The sequence below is a fragment of the Carcharhinus amblyrhynchos genome, chromosome 12 (genome assembly GCF_965287045.1).
Source record: "Carcharhinus amblyrhynchos chromosome 12, sCarAmb.v2.hapA, whole genome shotgun sequence".
NCBI lineage: Eukaryota > Metazoa > Chordata > Chondrichthyes > Carcharhiniformes > Carcharhinidae > Carcharhinus > Carcharhinus amblyrhynchos.
The window spans coordinates 56,819,447-56,839,955 of record NC_137335.1 but is presented as its reverse complement, the minus strand read 5'-3'; the positions used below and the strand labels follow the sequence as shown (position 1 = coordinate 56,839,955).

The following is a 20,509-nucleotide window of genomic DNA, read 5'->3' as shown; positions in this document are numbered from 1 at the left end:
AAGACAGCGCTGTAGCCTCCCCAAGAAAGCAGTTGGCGGACACGAATTGGCCTCCCTGATCTGAGTACTTGCTCGAGCATGTTTTTTTGTTTGAAAAAGGAAAGAATGGGAGGGCGAGGTGCGGTCTGCCAGGCTATTTGAATCCGAAGCAACACTTGACGCCCTGCATTTCAATCTCGCACAGAGCCCGGAGGGAAACTGTCAAATGTCCTTGCAGCATCCACCGAGCCGAGGACGGGCACCAGTGAGTGAGTGAAGGGCTGGTCCCTATGAAATATCGTGCATCTGGGGTCACTTCCAGATGTGAGCCGGTGGGTGACATGGCGGGGGGGGGGGGGGGGGGGAGGTGGCTGCAGTGCAGCGAGCACAGAAGGTGTTGCAGGGAGCCTCTGTTGATGGGTGTGTGTATGAGTTGGAGTGGAACTCGGGTGGGGGTGGGGGGGAAGGTAGGTCTGTCCCAGGATCTGGTCCAGCAGTGCTGAGACCCTGTGCAGGGAGAGCTCTGCTCTCTCTCTCTCTCTGTCAGCCCGGTGTATAGTTTCTACACAAACTGGCCAAGCTTGATGCAAACCTCGCTGGGAGAGTGTCGAGTGCAGTTCCATTGCTTATGCAGCGATAGATTTGTATGAAGCCCTGGAGGGAAGCACGATGTTGCCAGGGTTGAACCCCTGTCTGATTTATTTATCTATGGGGGGGGGGGGGGGGGCGAAGATTAACATCCGGAAATCAGGGGTGGGGGGGGGCGGGGAGCAAGTTTACAGAAAAAAAACCCTCCCCGTTGCCACGTCTGACCGCGTGGTCACAAGCGGCTATCAGATGTGCTCTATAAAAGGAATAGCAGAGTCTGCTTCCCCGGGAGGCCGGGCCCCTCTGCTTTTGACAATGAAGGGCTGCTGTGTGGCTGGACTTGTCAGCAACCAATCCTTAAAGCGACCCCGCCCCATTCCTCACAAATACTGGGAGCATTCATTCGGCGTCTCAACAGTTTTCCTTCTATGGGGAAATGGACACTGTAGGTAGGATTCCTGGGGATATGAGTGTAAGCACTCTGAAATGTGGCTATTAGCTCCCCCGCGTCCCGGGCCACTTTCACCAGCCGAGCTGCTGACACAATTAGGTATGTCTTTGGGATTCTGTGTCTTTTTTTGTTCGCTTTTTACTGTTTGAAGTCGTTTCGGACAGAGGTGGAGGGGGAGAATTATGGACCAACGGACGTTAGTTTTAACCCCCCTCACTCCTCCCAGTTGTGTGCTTATTGTGAAGGTGGATTTTTTTTAAAAAAATCAATTTTTGTAGGACGGAAAATAAAGTTTGTCCGCAATTCTTTGACCATTTTGACTCATCCACCACTCAGTACGTGTGTGAGATCTGTAACACCAGCTCCTTTGGTTGCTGGGGGGGGAGGGTGGAGGAGATCCAGTTTTAAAAGTTTCATTTTCCTCCCAACACTGCCAACCAAACTCAGGTTAAAATGGATTTACCTTTTTGCCTGTGGTGTGGAATTCCAAGAGGCACCCTCCCTTAAAATATTCCACGCCAGAACTAACTGGATTCGAAAGTATATTTGGCAACCAGGGCTCCTCACGGAATGCAGGATGTAATCTGTATTTTATATATATATCAAAAAAATCTGGCGGTGAATGGCGAAAAATAAAGAAGGAGCCACTTGGGTTGGAAAGCAGTGTTTAGCCCAGTTATTTACCGTTTAGCAGAATGTGTGGTGTTGGGGGGGAGGGAAAAGGGCTGGTGAGAATGTGTTTTGTTTATCTTCCATCTAGTTAGTTCTCCCTCAAATACCAATGCTTGTTTAATCTGCATGCTTTTGACGTTGTGCTTGGCTCCTCCGGGACTCGAGACACACACACACATACACACAATTCTGAGCCAATTCTCCCGTCCCGTTCTCTCAGGGTTGTGACTCCAGGACCCGGGTTCTTGGCTGTGGTTTCGCATCCTGTCCATTTCTCGCAAGTTTCCCAGGCTGGACTGCCGCCGGAGTCCACTCTGAATGACTGGTAAGACATTCTCATCTTTTGCCGGGCGGGAGGGAGAAAAATGACCCTGGTGTCGACAGAAAGGAGCCCAAACCGTGTAGCTGTTTGGTTTAAAGTTAATGGGCAGTGGTGGGTAATCGCCCCACTTGAGCGAAGAATTGAATCGGAGGGTTTGTTTTTTTTAAATTATTTATTGACAAGGAGGTTGGTTTGGGAGCTGAAATAACCCCAGGCGTTGCAGCAAATAAACTGCAGAGATCTTTCCCCTTGTTCAGCCGCACATTCCCCACACACAGTGGACCAAGTGAGTCTCTCTCTCTATTTGATTCTGCAGCACCTCGGCTGAGAAATGACATTGGTGATTTCGATGAGCAGATTATGCGATCTTCCCATTGAAGAACCCTCGGAGATCCCGGAGTACGTCCCCATCTGGGAGGAATCCTTCAGCAAAACCACAGCCACCTCGAACCAGACTAAATACGGTGAGCCCACAGGTCAGTCAGCAGCAGGTACCCCAGACATCGATCTCGGTCGTGTTTCCCTTTTGGGATATAATCCTATGTGTGTTGTGTGAGAGTGCGGCTTTATGTACACTCCAAAGCTGTGAATTTGAGCCAGTCAACCACAATTTATAAGATGGGTGAGTGGGAGGGCCGAGATGGGTAGGGGAAAAAAATGTGAAAAAACAGACTTTGCTTTCTCTGGCATCTTACAACAGCCTGTTTACATTAGTGACTTGCCATACATTTTTAAAAGGTTTCAGCTCCTGATCCATTGCTTGCAACTAGCCTTCACAGACGGTATGTGAATATTTTTCAGTATTACTGGAGAACTAGCAACTTTCAATTGCATGTGCAATGTCGTTTTGATATTGATAGAATATAATTCTGCAGAAGCCAGTTGCAAATTACCTCTGAATAAAATGGCAGTTATAATGTCACCGTCATTAATGTTTCATTCAAAATAGCACCATGCACGAACAGCAAAGCGGGCACTGGAAGTTGGTACCCACACTGCCAGCCAGTCTCATCATAGAGACAGATGTGATTCATAACACAATTAAGTTCACAGTAAGCGTGTTAATAAAATAATCCCCAGCAGGGATTTCAAGTTGGTAATGTTATGATGGGACTCAAATGACTTTTGTTTCATTCTCGTTGCATTTAATTTAACCTTATATTTTGCCTGGAAATTTCTGGTGGCATACTGCATTTGCACCAATGCCAACTGGACAAGAGGGGGCAGCAGTGTGTGAAGTGCAGTTATAGCCTACCAATTTTTTTTCCCCTGAGCTAGCCAAAATTGCTGGAGGGAGGAATCCCAGTGCTGTAGCAATCACCTAGTTCAGTCGAGTAGTTAACTTGTTGGATTGATACCTAAAGGGACAGTCACACCATATCGTTGTTGAAAAGCACCACTGGATGTATAGTGTTCATCTCATCCACATGGAGCAGATGTGAATTTACAGGAAGCAAGCTGGAGTCTTTGTTTAAAGGTAATTTGGATTGATATTTTTCCCACTTTCCAGCTGCCTGGTACAAGGGGGCTTCAGTAATACTGGATTTGGCATAGCAGAGCTTGCAAGAGCAAGGAGAGGCTGCCTGTGATACTGGGTGGCAAATTTTGTGGACTGTCACGTTCTGCCACGTGTTATGCAATGACTATTCCTTACCAAGCACAGCTTAGATAATGAGACCATGACATTTGGGTTTAACAGACATACTATGGCAAAACTATGCTTTCATCAAGACCTCTGTAAAGAGTGTCACATCACTGTCACTATCTGTGGTAGCAAAGTTTGGCTGTCTCGTTTTTAAGTGATATGTTCAAAGCTCTTCCAGCTCGTCCTGAGAAACATGCAGTGTCAGCCGGCTTGGCAGCCTGCAATGTATCAAGGATGTCACATTTGCTTCATTCAGCAAGCCAACAATTATGTTATTGTTGCCACCCACCAACAGCAGCAACGTGAGAGGGCAACAGAAATCTATAGAACCTAATGTATAGAGGATCCGGGACTAACTCTCTATTTGCCATTCAAGTTCCTGTGTGTTGTCTGACCTCCCAAAAATGTTTTTTTTTTCATATTTCAGTGAGAATATTGCACACAATGAGCAATATAGAACGTGCAGAATGCTTGCTTCCCCAGAAGTGCTAAGGATCCCTTTATTTCAAAACTACCATCTCTGTCACCCTTTCTTGAAAGAGAATGAAAGATGGCATCAGGAGACCTGCCAATGCTGATGATACCCATGCGCCTATCATGTGTGGAAGCAGAGCACAAGTGCAGTGAAGTTCATGCTAATTCAAACTTATCAAATGTGGATGTCGGTACCTTGAAACAGAGCTCTGTGCTCTGTAACAAGCCTCTCTCTTGCACATTGATAACCAGGATGACAAACTAGGGTGAAAACACCAGTATGAAATTAGCAGCGCTTCTGGCAATGCAGCCAGAAAAACTGATATAGAATAGAATCATAGAATCCCTACAGCGCAGAAGGAGGCCATTTGGCCCATTATGTCTGCACCAACCACAATCCCACCCAGGCCCTATTCCTGTAACCCCACATATTGCTAAATTGACCCCGGCGTGGCGGTCAGTTTAAGAACAAAGAACAAGAACAGCCCGGGAAACAGGCCCTTCGGCCCAACGAGCCCGCGCCACCATTTTAACATTACCAGTCCCCTCTCCACCCATGACCCTTATCTATGATTATGGCATTCCACATTGAGGGAAACTAATTTAGGGACAATTTATTGCCTCCAATCAGCCTAATAGCACATCTTTGGGGTGTGGGAGGAAACCAGAGCACCCGGAGAAAACCCACGCAAGCACGGGGAGAATGCGCAAACTCCCACAGACACAGGCCCAAATCCATGTGTCTGCACAGCAAACAGTGATAGTCACTGAGTGTCGTGTTGCCCAGCATCTGGTCCAGTTTAAGCGCACACTAACAACATGAAGCACTAGGCTACTCTCGAACATCCAAGAGCAGCCCAAGTACGACCCATCGCATGTATGCCCCTCGTTGGACAACAAGGCAGACCGACTTAAAACCTGTGAATTAAAAGCATTTAGTATGGCCAGTCAACCTAACTCACACATCTTTGGATTGTGGGAGGAAACCGGAGCACCTGGAGGAAAACCCACACAGACACGGGGAGAACGTGCAAACTCCACACAGGCAGTAACCTGAAGTTGGAATTGGACCCGGGTCCCTGGCGCTGTGAGGCTGCAGTGATAACCACTGTGCCATCACGCCGCCCTACCAGGATCTATTTCATAGCTACAATATTTCTTAAAGAGGTAAACTGTAGCTGTGAAAAAAATTGACTTTTCATGCTTAGCTGTTCTAATTCTATTTATTGTTATCTTGTGCTGTAAGGAATAGCATAAATATTCAGCACAAAGCTCAAATCAACCGCAGGATATTTTATTTTTCGATTGCCTGGTACATGAACGTTGACAGGTTGACTTCACGTCAAGCTGCTTCTTGGTGTTTGCAGTTTCTTTTAAGCTGTGTGATACCCAGACTCTTTTTCCTCCTGTGTGAATCCTTATGGAAAGACACCGGGTGGAATTTTCCACTCCCCCAGCAGCAGGAATCATGGTGGAGGGCAAAAAATCTGTTTCCCAACAACAAGTTAAACTGTTGGAATTCTGTTCACCTGACTTTCAAGGCAGGTTAAAGGCAGGTCGAGCTTCCCAACGGACAGAGTTAGGACCTCAGTTGCAAACATTAGCATCTCGTACATATTAAAAGACCACTTCGCCAGAATTAATGTCACCCTACAAATTAAGTTGCCCTCCAGTGAGGATTCAGAATGTTTAGTTTTATGACTGTATATAAGTGGCTCCACATAAGAGGCTTCCCCTCTTCCACAACTTTGAGGTGCATAGATGCTACTTTCTCCCTGGGGACCTGGGGTTGTTTCACTCGAGAGCCATTAGCAAATGTTGCAGCAAGGCTGGACAAGAGAGCCAAGTTAGGGCAGGAGGTGGGGTGGGGTAGCGGGGTAGTGAAGGCTGGGCAGGGAAGGTAGGCTTATGGGGGAAGGGTGTGCTTGATGATGGAGAGCGTAACGGGAAAGGTGGGGGGATGTCAGAGGGCATAGTATCGATTATGGGATATTAGGAGGAGAACTGAGTCCTGATGAAAGGATGGAAAGTGACAGTTGGGGGGGGGATTGGATGCAGTAGGATGGCAGGTTCAGACTGAAAGTCTGGTGGTTGAAAGTCTCACCAGTGGAGAATTAGAAAAGTGACTCAGATAACAGGAGGGGGGAGGATCAGGGTGGGCATGGGGACAGTAATGGGTGCCAGGGAGGGAAGACGTGTGGCACTGGGCTGTGATACATTCCAGGATAACAGCGGCAAGAGGAATGGTGATATTGGGTGAGTCAAGAGTGATGGGGAAAGTTGGTGGGTGACAGTGGGAGGGTAGAAGGTGGTGGGCAGAGTCTGGAATGTGATTTGCACTATTTTGCAAATCTGACCTTTACTATGCAGTTAGTCAGTGAGATCCTCTAGGTGGTTAGAGTTTCAAGATCAGCACAAGTGGCTAGCTAAAGGGATACCCAAAAAATGAAGATGCAACGCAATGAGAGTCAGACTCACACAACTAACAAGAACAGAAATGCTGGAAAATCTCTGCAGGTGTGACAGCATCTGTGGGGAGAGAATAGAGCCAACGTTTCGAGTCTAGATGACCCTTCGTCAGAGCTTAGAGTTCAGCATCTTGCTCAGTTGTGTTCTCGCTCTTTGGTAAAGTCCACACAGCCGCAGGTTTGTTACTGATTCATAACATTGAGATTGCAGGAAAGTGTAGAGCTGCCATTCATTCTGTACCATTTGTATTGGCTGCAATAGGCGGCAGGGAAGAAGGGGAGGAGGGAGGTGGATGCCTCCAAGGGCACGGCTGGTGGACGGCAGCCAAACTTGTAACTCTAAACCTCTGTCTCCCCAAGTGAATGGTAATGGTTGGAAGGGCTCATGTGGTAGTCTCTCAATGCTGCCAAGACAATGGTCTCTCTACAGATATTTGAGGCTATTGGAGACAAGCGGAAAGGTGCCTACTTCAGGCTTCTTGCATACAGCTCTCATCGCCCTGTTCAAAACGCAACATCTCCATAAGCATTCATGTGTGAACAAGAGGAACATCCATCTTAGCTCTCCAGGATAGCCTTTATCTGAGGGTGTAAATGCCATGTCCAGACAGAGGTCAGGTGCAGGGCTTAGCACTGGTCTGCTGGCTTTGAGATGGAAGGAGACCAGTACAGGGCATGTTCACATAATGTATCACTTGTTCAGTCATCCACTGAGGCCGTCGATGATGCTGGCTGCTCAAATCCAGATGAGGAGAATGAAGGTGCATCATCAGTCTGCACAGGGCTAAGAGGAACAAGAGCCTGAGCAGCAAAAGGCTGCAGGGTCAAGGTCCCAGCAAACATGGACCTCTGCAATGGTGAGCATTGTCCCAAGAATGGGTGTACGGTCAGCAGTGCTATTGTCTAAAGATAAGTGAAAGGCAATGCCAGAGGCACCCACGTAGGTCCTAGGATGTGGTTGCTCATGTCTGTGAATTTCTTCCGTATGAGCTGTGGCCACAAGGCCTCTGGAGGAGTAGCATGGATCTCCTGGTCTGGAATTAATGAATGTCTGTTTGGGTGCCCCATAAAAATGGTGCCATGACCTTTGACCCCAAGTGGTAATGGTGGGGCAGGCCACTTCCTGCTCTTCTCCACCATGAGATTCACCAAACTGCTTGCTAATGTATAATTAAAGAGCTCAAAGGTGGAAGATCGTGTGTGTTCACCCAACCTGTTACCCGGCAGGAATCGTGCTGATTTTCCCGCCAGCCACTAACTTAGTCTCCAGAATGGAAGATTCTGTCTGAAGTGTGTTGGCAGTTTGTAAGATTAGAGTGATTTCCTGTTGGCTTAGACTTCCCTGAACTTTATGTTGCCATTGCTCTGAGCGTGAGTCAATTGCATTATGACTATGTTGACTGATCAGTGTCCCCAGCTTCAAGTTACTTCCTCCCACTTCTGATACACCGAGAATTTTTTTTTCCGGGGGAGATTATCGTCCTGTGAGTTGTTTACCGTCTCTCCTTAGTCCTTGGAGAAAGCTTATAGGTGTTGGTAAATCAAACAAGCTTCTAATTACAATCTACAGCTGATTTGTTGCTGCTTCCTTCTCATTGACTGGCTCACTTTATGGGAAAGAAGTCCTACATTTTTGCCCACAAACTGAAAAGCACTAATAGTATGGCAGAAAGTGTCAATTTTCCCAGAAACTTTGAGAAACATACACTTTACCTGTGATTAGTGGACCTATAATTTCCAAACTAAAATGATTATTTTCTTTTCATTTGTCCTAGGTATTTATTATTCTGCATATCACATGATTCCACCTGTTTATAAATTAGAAAATATACCATTCGCTGTGTTCCAGGAGCCACTGAGACGTGCACTTAGATTTACAGTCGGAGTTTTGTGACAACAGAATAAATTGACATCAAGGGCAGAATTTTCCCGCCTCGTTCACCATGGAAATCGTAGTGGGCAGGACAGGGCCGTGCAAATGTCCTTTGAGCTTGGGCGGGATTTTCTGGTCTTGGGGGCAAGTGTAGCTGGAAAATCCCACTGCTAGAATATCTGCAGGGTCCTCTGGTCTGAGATTGACAAAATCCCTGGCGTAAACCAGCAATTTACACAGAATCTTGTGGTTCTGCTCATCTCCTTCCAAGATTATGAGAGGACATTGGGGAAAACCCTGGGAAGTTCAGGAATTGAATGTGTTACTGATGCTGGTCAGTTTAATGCATCATTTCATTAGTATGAAAATCTATTTTAATTCAGCCATTAGTTTTTAAAATCACAATAAACACACCATAGTTTATAGAAGCAGTGAGCTGTTGTTTAACATATATAGTACTGTATACTACATTAGTTAGAAATTGTAACCTTATAATATGTCTGGAGCCATTTGGTAATACAGAACTTGAGTATTGCTGAAGAAAGGCATTTTGTCGAAGCTTTTCATCTTGCACTCATCAGGCCAATCACAAAAATATCAATTTCAGAGAAAATAATGACCTTATACTGTATGAGACAAGAGTGTTGATTGGTTGGCAAGTGGACCCTGATTAGTGGAGGTATTGTGATGAAAAATGCACTAGTTAATGATGACTGACAGTTAACTGCCAAGGATTCTCTGCCAAGGCATCTCAAATTGAGCAACAGTTGGCAGTTTAGCACTGCTACTATGCAGTAGCAACGCAAATTGTATTCACCGCTAACAGGATGCTGCCATCAAATGCAAATGACTTTCTGTCTATCACATAATGAAGAGTAATTTAGCATTTGAATTTCAGTGCCAATGTGATGGTGGGTATATAGGTCGTGCACACTAAATACTGGCAGATCGCATCAAAGTGTCACCCAGCTGTTGTTTGCAACAGGCAAGGTACAGCCTGTACCCACCAGCTTGTGCTTGCAAAATTCATAACAAGTTGTCCACATTAGATTTGATTCTGCGATTGGATGGCATTTGCGAAGTAATTCTCAGTGTGCCAAAGGTTCTGACAACCAATTTAAAATTGTTAGTTGGGCTTACAGTGTGGTGCATTTGCATCTTCTGGAAGCTACATATATTAATACACAGAGCCCTGTTTTTTGCAGACAGAATATGTACACAAATAAGTGACCTTAATCTGCAGGGTTCATTCCTCAGTGCAATGCCTTAACCAATCAGAATCAAGCTGTCTGATTTAAACTTTCAAACAATGCTTGGCAGTTAACTGTCAGTTGTCATTAACTGATGCATTCTCCATGGCAATCCCTCCTCCAATTAGGGCCTTTTTGCCAACTAATCAGCACTCTCATGCAGAATAAAGTTGATATCCTTGCAATTGTGCTGATGAGTGCAAGACAAAAAGCTTTGACAAAACCTTTTTTGTAATATTTGTTCTTGCACTAGATTGTGCTTTCTGTGTTTCTACTCTCGGGATGGGAGATTTTTATTGTTATACTTCATCTTGGAAATCAAAACTCCATGCTTCATTTCAAATCCCTTTATATTTTTATCACCGGCTGCCCAGCAAAAAAAGTGTACAGAGTACAATATGCAATATATGATGGTCAGAAGACGAATTAAAGATTTGCATGGTATCCTTCATTCTATGGTCTGGTGTCAAGCACTGACAATTTTGTTTGCAATATACCCTGACCTCTATAAATAATATTCCTTTATTCATTCGCGGGACATGGGAGTTGCTGGCTGGCCAGCAATGCCTATGATCAGTACATGGTCATCAGTAGATTCTTAATTCCAGATATAAATAATGTACAATTACCTATCAGAATAATGGTGCTCTGTACTATATCACAGATCCATTATCCCTTCAAATTTTCCATCACCAAACTCTTGAAATAGCAGTGACACCAAATAATTAATATAATTAACAGCAAAGAAACTTACTAACCTGGATATTCTTGGTGAAGTTAGGTAACAATTTCTGTATCAAGAATAAAAATAAACAGTGCTAAAATGAATAAGCACAAATGCTTTTAATCTGAAATAGGATCAAAAACTGATAGGAGTTGATAAGGGGTGAGAAAAAAAAACTATAATCCAATTTTACAGATTTAACCAGTTTTGATATAGTGCCCCATCTCAGTGTTAACTAACTTTACCAGCTACTGACTGGCTTCTGTGCATTTCCAGAATGTTTTGCCTAACATGAACTCCTTCACCTTTTCTCCCATGGTTTTCAAAAAGTTCTGAACGCCTCAGCTGGAATCTTACAGTTCAGCTGGAGATGCCCCCAGTTTTATCATGTCATCCTCATTGTATTCTGTGAGCATTACTGGCAGTATTCAGCATTAATAACTTAAGAACAATGAAACAAAAGTGTCTGTATCCATGAGGCATACTACATTCCAAGGTTAGCGCGTGAATTGATTTACCACAAAATGAAAACATGACTCACACAGACACGAGGAGAATGTGCAGACTCTGCACAGACAGTGACCCAAGCAGGGAATTGAACCTGGGTCCCTGGCATTGTGAGGCAGCAGCAAACAGATCAGCATTTGGAACAGTGAGAATTCAAGAATGCACTGCAAGTTTATGGAATTTTTAGTTCTATGGTAATTGGCCCAATGCTCCTGGGCAGGAATATCAAGTAGAATTCCAATGCTGAGATTCAGCAGATAACCTCCAAAGAAGAGAGAATTCTTGGATTTCTGAGAAGGAACCTTTTGCTATTGCAACAGATATATCAGTGTTATAGCTTACCAAATATTTGCTCGTCCAGTCCTGCAGTTTGTAAGTTATGTGTTAGATCCTTACATGATAAAAAGATGTAAATAAGATTGAAGCAATCCATCAATTCTCCATGAATCAGAAATACAATCGTGTCATATCCTTGATCAAAGATTTGGACTGAGAATCACCACAGCAACAGCAGGAAAAAATAGACTATGTTCTAACAAATATGTAATGGACTGATGGGAATTGACAAAAACAAGTTCTTGGTGCCCTCTGGCAATGGCAAAGCATGAGGTAGTCATCAACCCAAACTACAAGGACTATCTGTTTCCAAAACAGTGGATTAACTTTCTTTGTTCCCCAGAATGATCTCATGCTGAAACAAACTGCCCGTGGAAATAGTCACAGTCCCGTCTCATGAAATCTGTAAGACGCACCTTTAGATTATTTCCATTTAAGAGTTTTCATGATCAGGACTATAACTTCAGTAAGCCATATCTAGTTTAGCTAGTGCTACTCATGTACAGGTTTGAAGAATACAGGTATTAGTCTGTGACGCTGACACAACTAAAGCAGAAACAGAGACTGTTATCTAACAACTTAGGGAAGGGAATTCACACAACAATTTTACATGAGGATAGGACAGGGTTAAATGATTTTCTATCTCCATTGAAGATCCTTCCAATGCCCAGAGTTAAGCTTCATCCATAGACAGTAAGTCTACCTGATTAATGGCTAGTTTACATGGTACTGTTACAGAAATCAACATGTTTGTGAAAGGAAGGGAGAAAACAGGAAAAATAGGGAAAAAACATTATGCTTTCTGGTTAATAGAATAGACTGCTAAACAAAACAATGGAAGTTTTAGCCATTTTTAAAATGTGCATTTAATTTGAGTGAATAGTGGATCTCTATCATCACGTCCCTACAATGCAGAAGAAGGCTATTTGACCCATCGAGCCTGCGCCAAATCTCTGACAAAGCATCTTAATCAGGTCCTATTGCGTAACCCCATATATTTACCTTGCTAATCCCCTAACTTACACATCTGGGGACACTAAGGAGCAATTTAATGTGGCCAATCCACCTAACCGGCTCAACTTTGGACTGTGGGAGGAAAGCGGAGCACCCAGCAAAAAAACCCATGCAGACACGGGGAGAATGTGCAAACTCCAGACAGTCAGTCACCCAAGGCTGGAATTGAACTGGGTGTGGTATGAGGCATCAGTGCTATCATGCCGCCCCTATTGAGCACATGTGACTCAATTTTTGCATTCTGAACCACCAATTCACCAATATAAATAAAAAAAGACTAAATGGAAAGATTTTGCATGGGGCACATACAGCAGAGAAACCAGCATCAAGATCAAAATACCCAACACATGAAGCTTTCCATTTTCTAGCTATTCCTTCAATTGGTGAAAAGTAGAGATCACCACAGAATCAGGTTAATTCCTCATCTGTGATTTTGTCAAGCAAAAATTCTATGCAGAAGCACAGTTTCATAATATTGAGCGTTTAGTCTGGCACATTACACATGTTCTATCACACAAGAAAAAGTGTTTTCAGAAAGAAGAAACTGATATTATCTTGGCAGTCTGTTGGTTCCATCATTCCATTGGATTGTAGTTGTACCTGAATTCTATATCCCATTACTCCCTTCCCAAGAGGAATCGACTAACCTCAATCTTGAACAGTTCAATTAACTTAGCACCAATAGCCCTTGAAGGAAGTGAGTTCCATATTTTCATTGCTCTTTGACTAATAAGTGCTACTTGATTCCACTGTTAAAAGGCCTCAGAAACATAGAAACCCTGCAGTGCAGAAGGAGGCCATTCGGCCCATCGAGCCTGCAGTGACAACAATTCCACCCAAGCCCTATCCCCATAACCCCATGTATTTGCCCTGTTAATCCCCCTGACACTAAGGGGCAATTGAGTATGGCCAATCCACCTAACCCGCACATCTTTGCACTATGGGCGGAAACCCATACAGACGCAGACAGACTGTGCAAACATGCAAACTCCATACAGACAGTGATCCAAGGCTGGAACTGAACCCAGGTCCCTGGCATGTGAGGCAGGAGTGCTAACCACTGTACCACCGTGCTGCCCTGGAGTTTTGATAAATCTCCTCTACTCTGGATTCCTCTTTTAGATGATATAGGGCTTGATTTTCTGAAAATGTCATGATGGCAAGAAAACCAGAGCGGTCCATGCCTTTCTGTCCGGCCAGACTGCAATCATTTCATACTTATTCATTTTTGAGAGAGTGGTGAGTTGTGCACTGGTTCTGGAAGGGACACATCCTAAACAGGCCAGTGAATGCAGCTCCAAAGCCATCGAGCACTGTTTTGAAAGGGTGTCCTGATCCTACAATTGCCACCACCTCCTGCACCCCGCCCCCCACCAACAATCCCCCCAGAGACATCGGGACACCCTCCTTCTCCCATCAGCGGCAGCATGTCTCTCCCCCAACCCTCCACAACAAGGCTCACTGGCATTGGGTCCTCTGACATGCCCCTCCTTCATGCCCCCCCTTCACAACCCACCCTGCATAGCATACCCATGACAGCTCCCTCTCAGGCCCCACCCCTTGACAGTGCTCTGTGCCAGGTTAGCAGTGCCAGATGGGTACTGCCAGTATACCAAGTTGGCAGTGCTAATGTACTAGGTTAGCTACACCAGATGAGAACTGCTCAGCCATGTCCCTGACCACCTGGAGGCTTCAATGATCTCCGAATTCCACCTCCCCCCACCCCCCCACCCACCCACACAACCGGCATGGCCGTCACACGTGGTCTCCGCTAGTGGAGACCAGTAGTGATTCTCGCCAGGCCCGTGCTGCACCCAAGGGTCAGAAGATTCCAGGAACTGGGAGAATCCAGTGTCAAGCGGCCTAAGTATATTTAAGTACTACTTTAGATGTGCTAATTGGCCTTGCACATTTTCTGGGCACTATCCAGTTTTGTCAATAGAAAGGGACCAGGAAGACTGCAAAACATTTGACACCGGGCGCAAAACACGTTTTTAGGTCCACACTCTATTTTCCAGGGTTGGCACGATCTGTGCCAGGCATGGCAAGGCCTGAAAATGACCCCCATAATTTCTCAGTACCTGCTCCATCAAATCTCTTTAACTGTTTTAGACCTTAATTAGATCACCCCTCAAATGAAAGGAAAAAAAACCTATGTTCTGCGACTTGTCCTCAGGATTAAAGCCTTTATTCCCTGATATCGTTATGGCGAATGCATATAAGCCACAAGAATAGAAAATGCTTACAGGTCAGCGAAACATCGATGGAGACACAGCATTTCAGGTTGGTGATATATCATCAGCACTGGTCAGTAAAATAACTAATTTTCACTCTTCAACAGCTGCTGATTGCCGTAATGAGTATTTCCAACATCTTCTAACTATATTTCAGACTTCCAACGTTCACAGTATGTTATCTTAATCTTGTAGTCTTAGTTTGGGAAAAACTATTGGAGCAGTGGACAGAGTTGAAAGGCATTTAAAATGACCTGAAAAGATAAAATCCAGCACATGAAGGAAGATGAGGCAAATGCATTGATTAGAAAGGAGATTGCAGAGAACTGCAAGCTGTCCTGTACTTCTTTGGATCCAAAAAAATGTGCAAGCATTAATTTTATGGCCATTTATTAAATTGATATGATCTGCACAAGAGAAGGCTGAGCTATTGAAAAGTACCAAGTAATTCTCTAAACATAGTATTGTATGATGAATTATTGTGTGCACTGAGTTCGCATGTCACTAATAGATCAACTGAAAATTAATAAACTTGACATTCACAAGAGTAGGAGATATTTATGGCTTAAAGAGGATTTGGACATTTCAATTCATCAATCCAGAAGCACTCCAGAGACCCCTGTCACTGAAGCATCCAGTCTTGAATGATGCAAGAATTTATTTCTACCATTCTTTATCTAGGAACTCAATCCTGAGATTCATCACCCTCTGTGTGAAAAAGAATTTCCAGATATCAATCCTATACTTGCATTTTACTAGTTTTAATCTCATCCCTTGTTGCATTATTTAGCAGTTTATATTATATGTTGGATTTACATTTTTTCATTCAGATGAGAATGTTTCAACCAAGAAGTCATCACCCTCTCATAAGAGATCTAGGGCACTAAGTGAAAAAGAATAGGGATGTTATTCTGGTGCCCGGGCTAATACATTTTCCCTAACCAACATGTAAAACTTGTTGCTTATTGTATTGTTCTTTGTGGGAAATTGTTGTAGGCAAATTGGTTTCCAGGATTTCTCAATTACAGTAATGACTACACGTCAAAAGTGCTTAATTGGCTGTACAGTGTTTTGAGATGTCTTGAGGTTGTGAAAGTTGCCATAAAACTGCAAGTTCTTTTTTCCTTTAACAGTGAAATACACCCTGTCATGCAATAAGTCAGGAGTAAAGTAGTGCTTTCCGGTGTGTGCACATCAAATATATTTTCCCTCACATAACGTTTACAGTGAGCTAAAAGCAATTTTTCTCCCTTGGAGTCTTTGTTTGATAAAGAGCAGTAAAAAAAAAGTCATTAATGCCTTATCGTATACTAGTTATATTTGTAATGAAAATCAGAATCTGTATTTGTCATTCTGTGTCACTTGAAATGCTATTGTCATAGTTAACAAGCATCTCATCATGAGATATAGCTGTTCAAAATAGATCAGAGGTTAATAATGTTGGATTCACCCTGCAGGCTATTGTAGATTCTATTAAACTGGTCTAACTGACAACAGATACTATAATTAAAGGACTACATAATAAGGAGCCAATGTTTTGTCTTGTCTCTCATTCTATGAGACAAAAGTTGGCCAGTGGAACTGGCTCATTCAAACACTCCTTAAAATAATGTTCAAACATAACATTAAAATTAAAACGGTGCAGCTATTATAATTAACTGGAATGCCTAATAATTACATTTATACTGAAATATAATCCTGTTATTTCTCCTTTAAGACAGTCGAAATGATTGTGTTTGTCAGTATTGTGTACATATCATACTGAAATTTTAAATGTATTTTCCCCTCTAACTAATATGCTAATAGAATATATGTGATAAAATATTTTATCTGAATAATTTAGTGATCTTGGATTAACCCAAGGAAATATGAGACTAACTGTATTAATTGTCAATCAATTTGCATAGGAAGAAATTAAAATGAAAATCTGAGAAAGTTTTCAACCATATGTAGCAGCTATATTTGATTTATTTCCACAGAATCACCTTGCAAAGGAATCTCAAATTTTCTAACAACGTCCAAGATAGCATACTTCAAACGGAAATATGTGGAAGATGGAGATCTTCATCCACCTGCTCACACCTGCTGCCAAAGAGTAAGTTACACAAATTCATTACAATTCCATTTTAATTTAACTTCTAGCTTGGCAATAGGTTAGGCCTAGTTTCATTTTCCCCTCTTTATTTCTTCTAGCTATATCTCCTGGGAATTGAGTCACATATTACATCTATGCTGAAATGTTACCCTGTTACTTGGGCCTTTAAGATAACAGAAATTATTGTGTCTAATATTAGTGAAATTTCACATGCACTTTTGTCTCTCCAACCAATATATTAACAGGATATATAAGTGATTTTTTTTTTTATAGACACCTGAATATTTTAACATTCTTGGAATTAACCCATGGGAACAGGATAAATTGTTAATTTGTTAATTACCAATATTAACTTCAATATTTAATCTAACCAGTTTAGCAATCGTTATCACAACTCAACTGAGCTCTCCATTTCTTTGAGAAGCCAATTATGTGAGACTGGACTACTCATGAGAGACTTAACTGAAGAAGGATAATAAGTAAAGGCTTCTTAGTCCACTACTTCTGCATATTTCCCAAAACCTGATCAAGAGAAGCATTATTTGGGTCTTGTGAAATGTGGGTGGCATTTGAGGTGGGAACAACCAACAAGGGGACATTATGCAGGGATTGGGGACTGATGACATTTCATGGTGAAACCATATTCTCGGCAGCAAAGAAAAATGCAACCTTTTGATATGTATTTATCGATCCTCCTTTCCACCCACCATTGTAGAAAATCATTGGAGTTTTATATTGATGCTCATAACTGATGCTGAATGTACATATTTGATCTCAATTATAATTGAATTGCTTAAAAGAAGTGGCTTAAATTTATGTAATGAATATAGGCTTAGGTATGATAGTAGGCCCAACAATTTCAGTGTTGCCATGTTGTAGGGAATGGCTGTTTGCAGTATTTGTTGACTTGTTTCTGTTGTTTAGGCACGGAGCTTGGCTGTTCCTGAGGATCGCACCCACATACTTCGATTATCACTGGAAAAACTAAGGTTTATTGAAGATCCAGAAGTGTTTCTGCGACGTTCAGTACTGATCAACAACTTGCTGAAACGGATTCGAGGAGAAATGCAGAATGACTGGTACTTGTCTGCCTGCTCTTTTGGGGAGACACCACCCAGTGATTGGTTTGGATCACAGGAATCGACCTATAGGAAACGACTACGGATTGCCAAAGACTATGACAGCAGTTTGCATGATTGTTGCTTTTACCAAGACTGCGGTAATCAGTATTCAATGATACCTTACTCTGTCTATAATGGGGAGGGGGCTCCCTCTTCCCTGCCTAGCTGCTCCCGCCAGGGCATGGACTGTTCCGAAGTTTATGGAGCCCATAATGCGCATCCCCGGATTGACGTGGCAACCAGTGCAGTATCTGACATTTATGAGAACATTGGAAAATTATACGATAAGGAAATCAATGAGGAAGATGAGCATCAAAAGGGAAGCAGTGCAGCAAAGCATACTTCCAGTGAAAGGTCCCACCCTCTTATGTGCAGTGATAAGGGGGTTGATTGTAGTGCAACTGGCGTCAGAAACGATGGGATGATTCCAGCTGAATCCCTGTTAGAGTCTGACATATTAAAGCAACCAGCAGACGATCACAAACTTTGTTCTGTAAAGGAAGCAAAATTCGAATCAGCTTGTTTTGTAATGGCGGGGGCCAGCAGTTTAACAAGTCTAGCAAAGAGCACATGCCGAGTCAGTGACACATATTAGCATAAATGTCCAGTACAGGAACTGCAGTTGAATCTTTATCATCATGCTGATGCACTTTATGCTATTATTGAGACAAACCTAAAGAGAAAAATAACCACGAAAGAAAATGAACCTGCGCAGTGTGGGTTGGTTTACTTAAATTGTCTATCACAGCGTGTTGAGATTTTATGGTTTATACTGAAAGTAACAAGCATATGATCTAAGGTGCCTTAAATTTGTTATGACAGTATTAAAGTTTGCAGGACAATACAGTTCATCTGTTGGGGGTCAGTTGTATGAGGTTTTATACTATTTTCTTAAATTTTGACTTGCCACAGAACGTAAGGTGCATTTAAAGGAAAGAAAGATTGACTTTATTTTAAAATTCACATTTGAACAGATGACGTGTATAGTTTCAATCTATTTCTGTGGATAATATTCTCCAGTAATCCAACAGTGGAGTGATCTTCCCCATGAGCAAACATTTAGCTGCCTGAGTATTTCCATAGCAACAGATGGACTGTTGCAGAGAATGAATTTTGTTTTGTAAGGTCTGTGTATTGTTGGCTGACTTTATGTTTCACCTTCATTTCTTTTAACTGCGATGCTCTTTAACTTTTGAACTCAGAAGTTAACAATTTTTTAAACTAATTTCTTGCTATATGCTGAAAATCCCGAATCATTTTAATGACATGGCCATCAATGAGGACTGTAGCATTGTATGTCTTGGTTGTGGAGACTTTCACTTGTAACTGGATATTAAAACTTTATGAGCAGTACAAGTTCTCATGAGAAATGGGAAATGCTCCCCTTAAAACACTTGCATTCAAAATGATTGTATCCTTTACCTTAAGGCATTAGCTTTTTTATTGTGATCGTGGCCAACATTTATGTTTCCAGTGCAAATTGTACATGCTTTTTCTACAATCAAAAAAAAACAAAAATATATGGGGTCCTTTTCCACGTGGTATGATAAATTGGTACATATTAGTGTTTTACAGTAAAATGTGATTTACATGTAAAATATTTATTAAACAGTAGAACATCTTACACAGGCTGAGTACGTTGATATTCTTTATTGGTGGAATCCACGGCATACTAAGTCAGGGGAGTCGATTAGCTCAGTTGGCTGGACGGCTAATTTGTGACACAGTACGAGTTCAGTTTCCATACTTGCTGAGGTTTTTCATGAAGGCTTCACATTCTCAACTTTGCCCCTCATCTGAGGTGTGGTGATCCTCAGGTTAAAACGATCACCAGTAAGCTCTCCCCTTCAAAGGGTGACCTGGGATGATGGTGACTTTACTTTTACCTTATCTTATACCGAGGTTACAGGAATGGATAATTATAAAAGGCAATTAATCAAGTTTTCTTGTTACTGAGTTCACTTGTTAAGAAAGGGCATGATTGGCTCTACACAACAAATACACTCAAAAAGAGAAAAAACAAAATTATGGGTGAAACAGTTCAGTATCTCTGACTATAAAGTGGACATACCCCAATCATTTTGTCCTGTTTTCAATAAAGAAAGCAAATTCTAAAAACCTATGAACCATGCTGTGTCTGAGAGATGATTTTCAACTTTAACTGCCACTCTTTTATTGTGATATCACCAACTACATGAGGTCCCCATTAGATTGGAAAAGTGGAAAAAACACCACAGCTAAAACTAAAATCAGTATTCAGAATTATTCACTATTGGAATATACAGAAGCCATAAAGCCTCAGAGTGAATTTTGCAAGGTGAGGTTCACAGCATGGAACCTTGCATTGTTCACAAATAGGTTACTTACCTTATAGAGCTCATTCTCCAAACCACATTCCTTTTCAGTGAGTGATTGTGCTGGGACCTTTATGTAATATATACCAAACATTGCAAATTACATATTTTTTGCTCATTAAGTAACAGGACGGGATGAAATGGTCTTTATTGGATCTTCATAATGGAAAGTGATACTTGATTAATGTAAATTTCCAATTCATGGAGACTGATTTATTGACATGGCAAATTTATAAAACAGGGCCTTAAAGTTGACAGGCAGCCTTAAAACCCAAGAGAAAGCAGATTCTGAAGGGTGGGGCACATTATTGTCTTTTTGCAAATACTTTCACTTTATTGATCAGTTAGCAGAGTTGCTGAATTTAGCATCCCCCAGTCAGTTAACTCCCCTATGTCAACATT

The 20,509-nt window shown here is 42.4% G+C and overlaps 1 protein-coding gene across 5 annotated transcripts; it reads left to right on the top strand.

Moving 5' to 3' along the window:
* The first annotated feature begins 155 nt into the window (after positions 1–155).
* sertad4 (SERTA domain containing 4) lies at positions 156–19,377 on the top strand. Of its 5 annotated transcripts, none has more exons than XM_080199813.1 (5): positions 156–244; positions 1,911–2,015; positions 2,329–2,488; positions 16,517–16,632; positions 17,557–19,377. In XM_080199813.1, the coding sequence occupies exons 3-5, from the start codon at positions 2,344–2,346 to the stop codon at positions 18,346–18,348; spliced, it is 1,053 nt and encodes a 350-aa protein (XP_080055939.1). In that variant the 5' UTR covers positions 156–244; positions 1,911–2,015; positions 2,329–2,343; the 3' UTR covers positions 18,349–19,377. The 5 variants fall into 5 exon arrangements, with proteins under 5 accessions (XP_080055939.1, XP_080055937.1, XP_080055938.1 ...); XM_080199811.1 differs by having other exon boundaries at positions 164–248; XM_080199812.1 differs by having other exon boundaries at positions 236–311.
* Positions 19,378–20,509: the final 1,132 nt, after the last annotated feature.

Excerpts from the sequence above, each read along its gene's own strand:
- sertad4 (XM_080199813.1), top strand. The coding sequence starts at position 2,344 with ATGACATTGGTGATTTCGATGAGCAGATTATGCGATCTTCCCATTGAA. Across the intron at positions 2,489-16,516 it reads TAAATACGGTGAGCCCACAG|AATCACCTTGCAAAGGAATC; the intron begins GTCAGTCAGCAG and ends TTATTTCCACAG. Across the intron at positions 16,633-17,556 it reads CTCACACCTGCTGCCAAAGA|GCACGGAGCTTGGCTGTTCC; the intron begins GTAAGTTACACA and ends TCTGTTGTTTAG.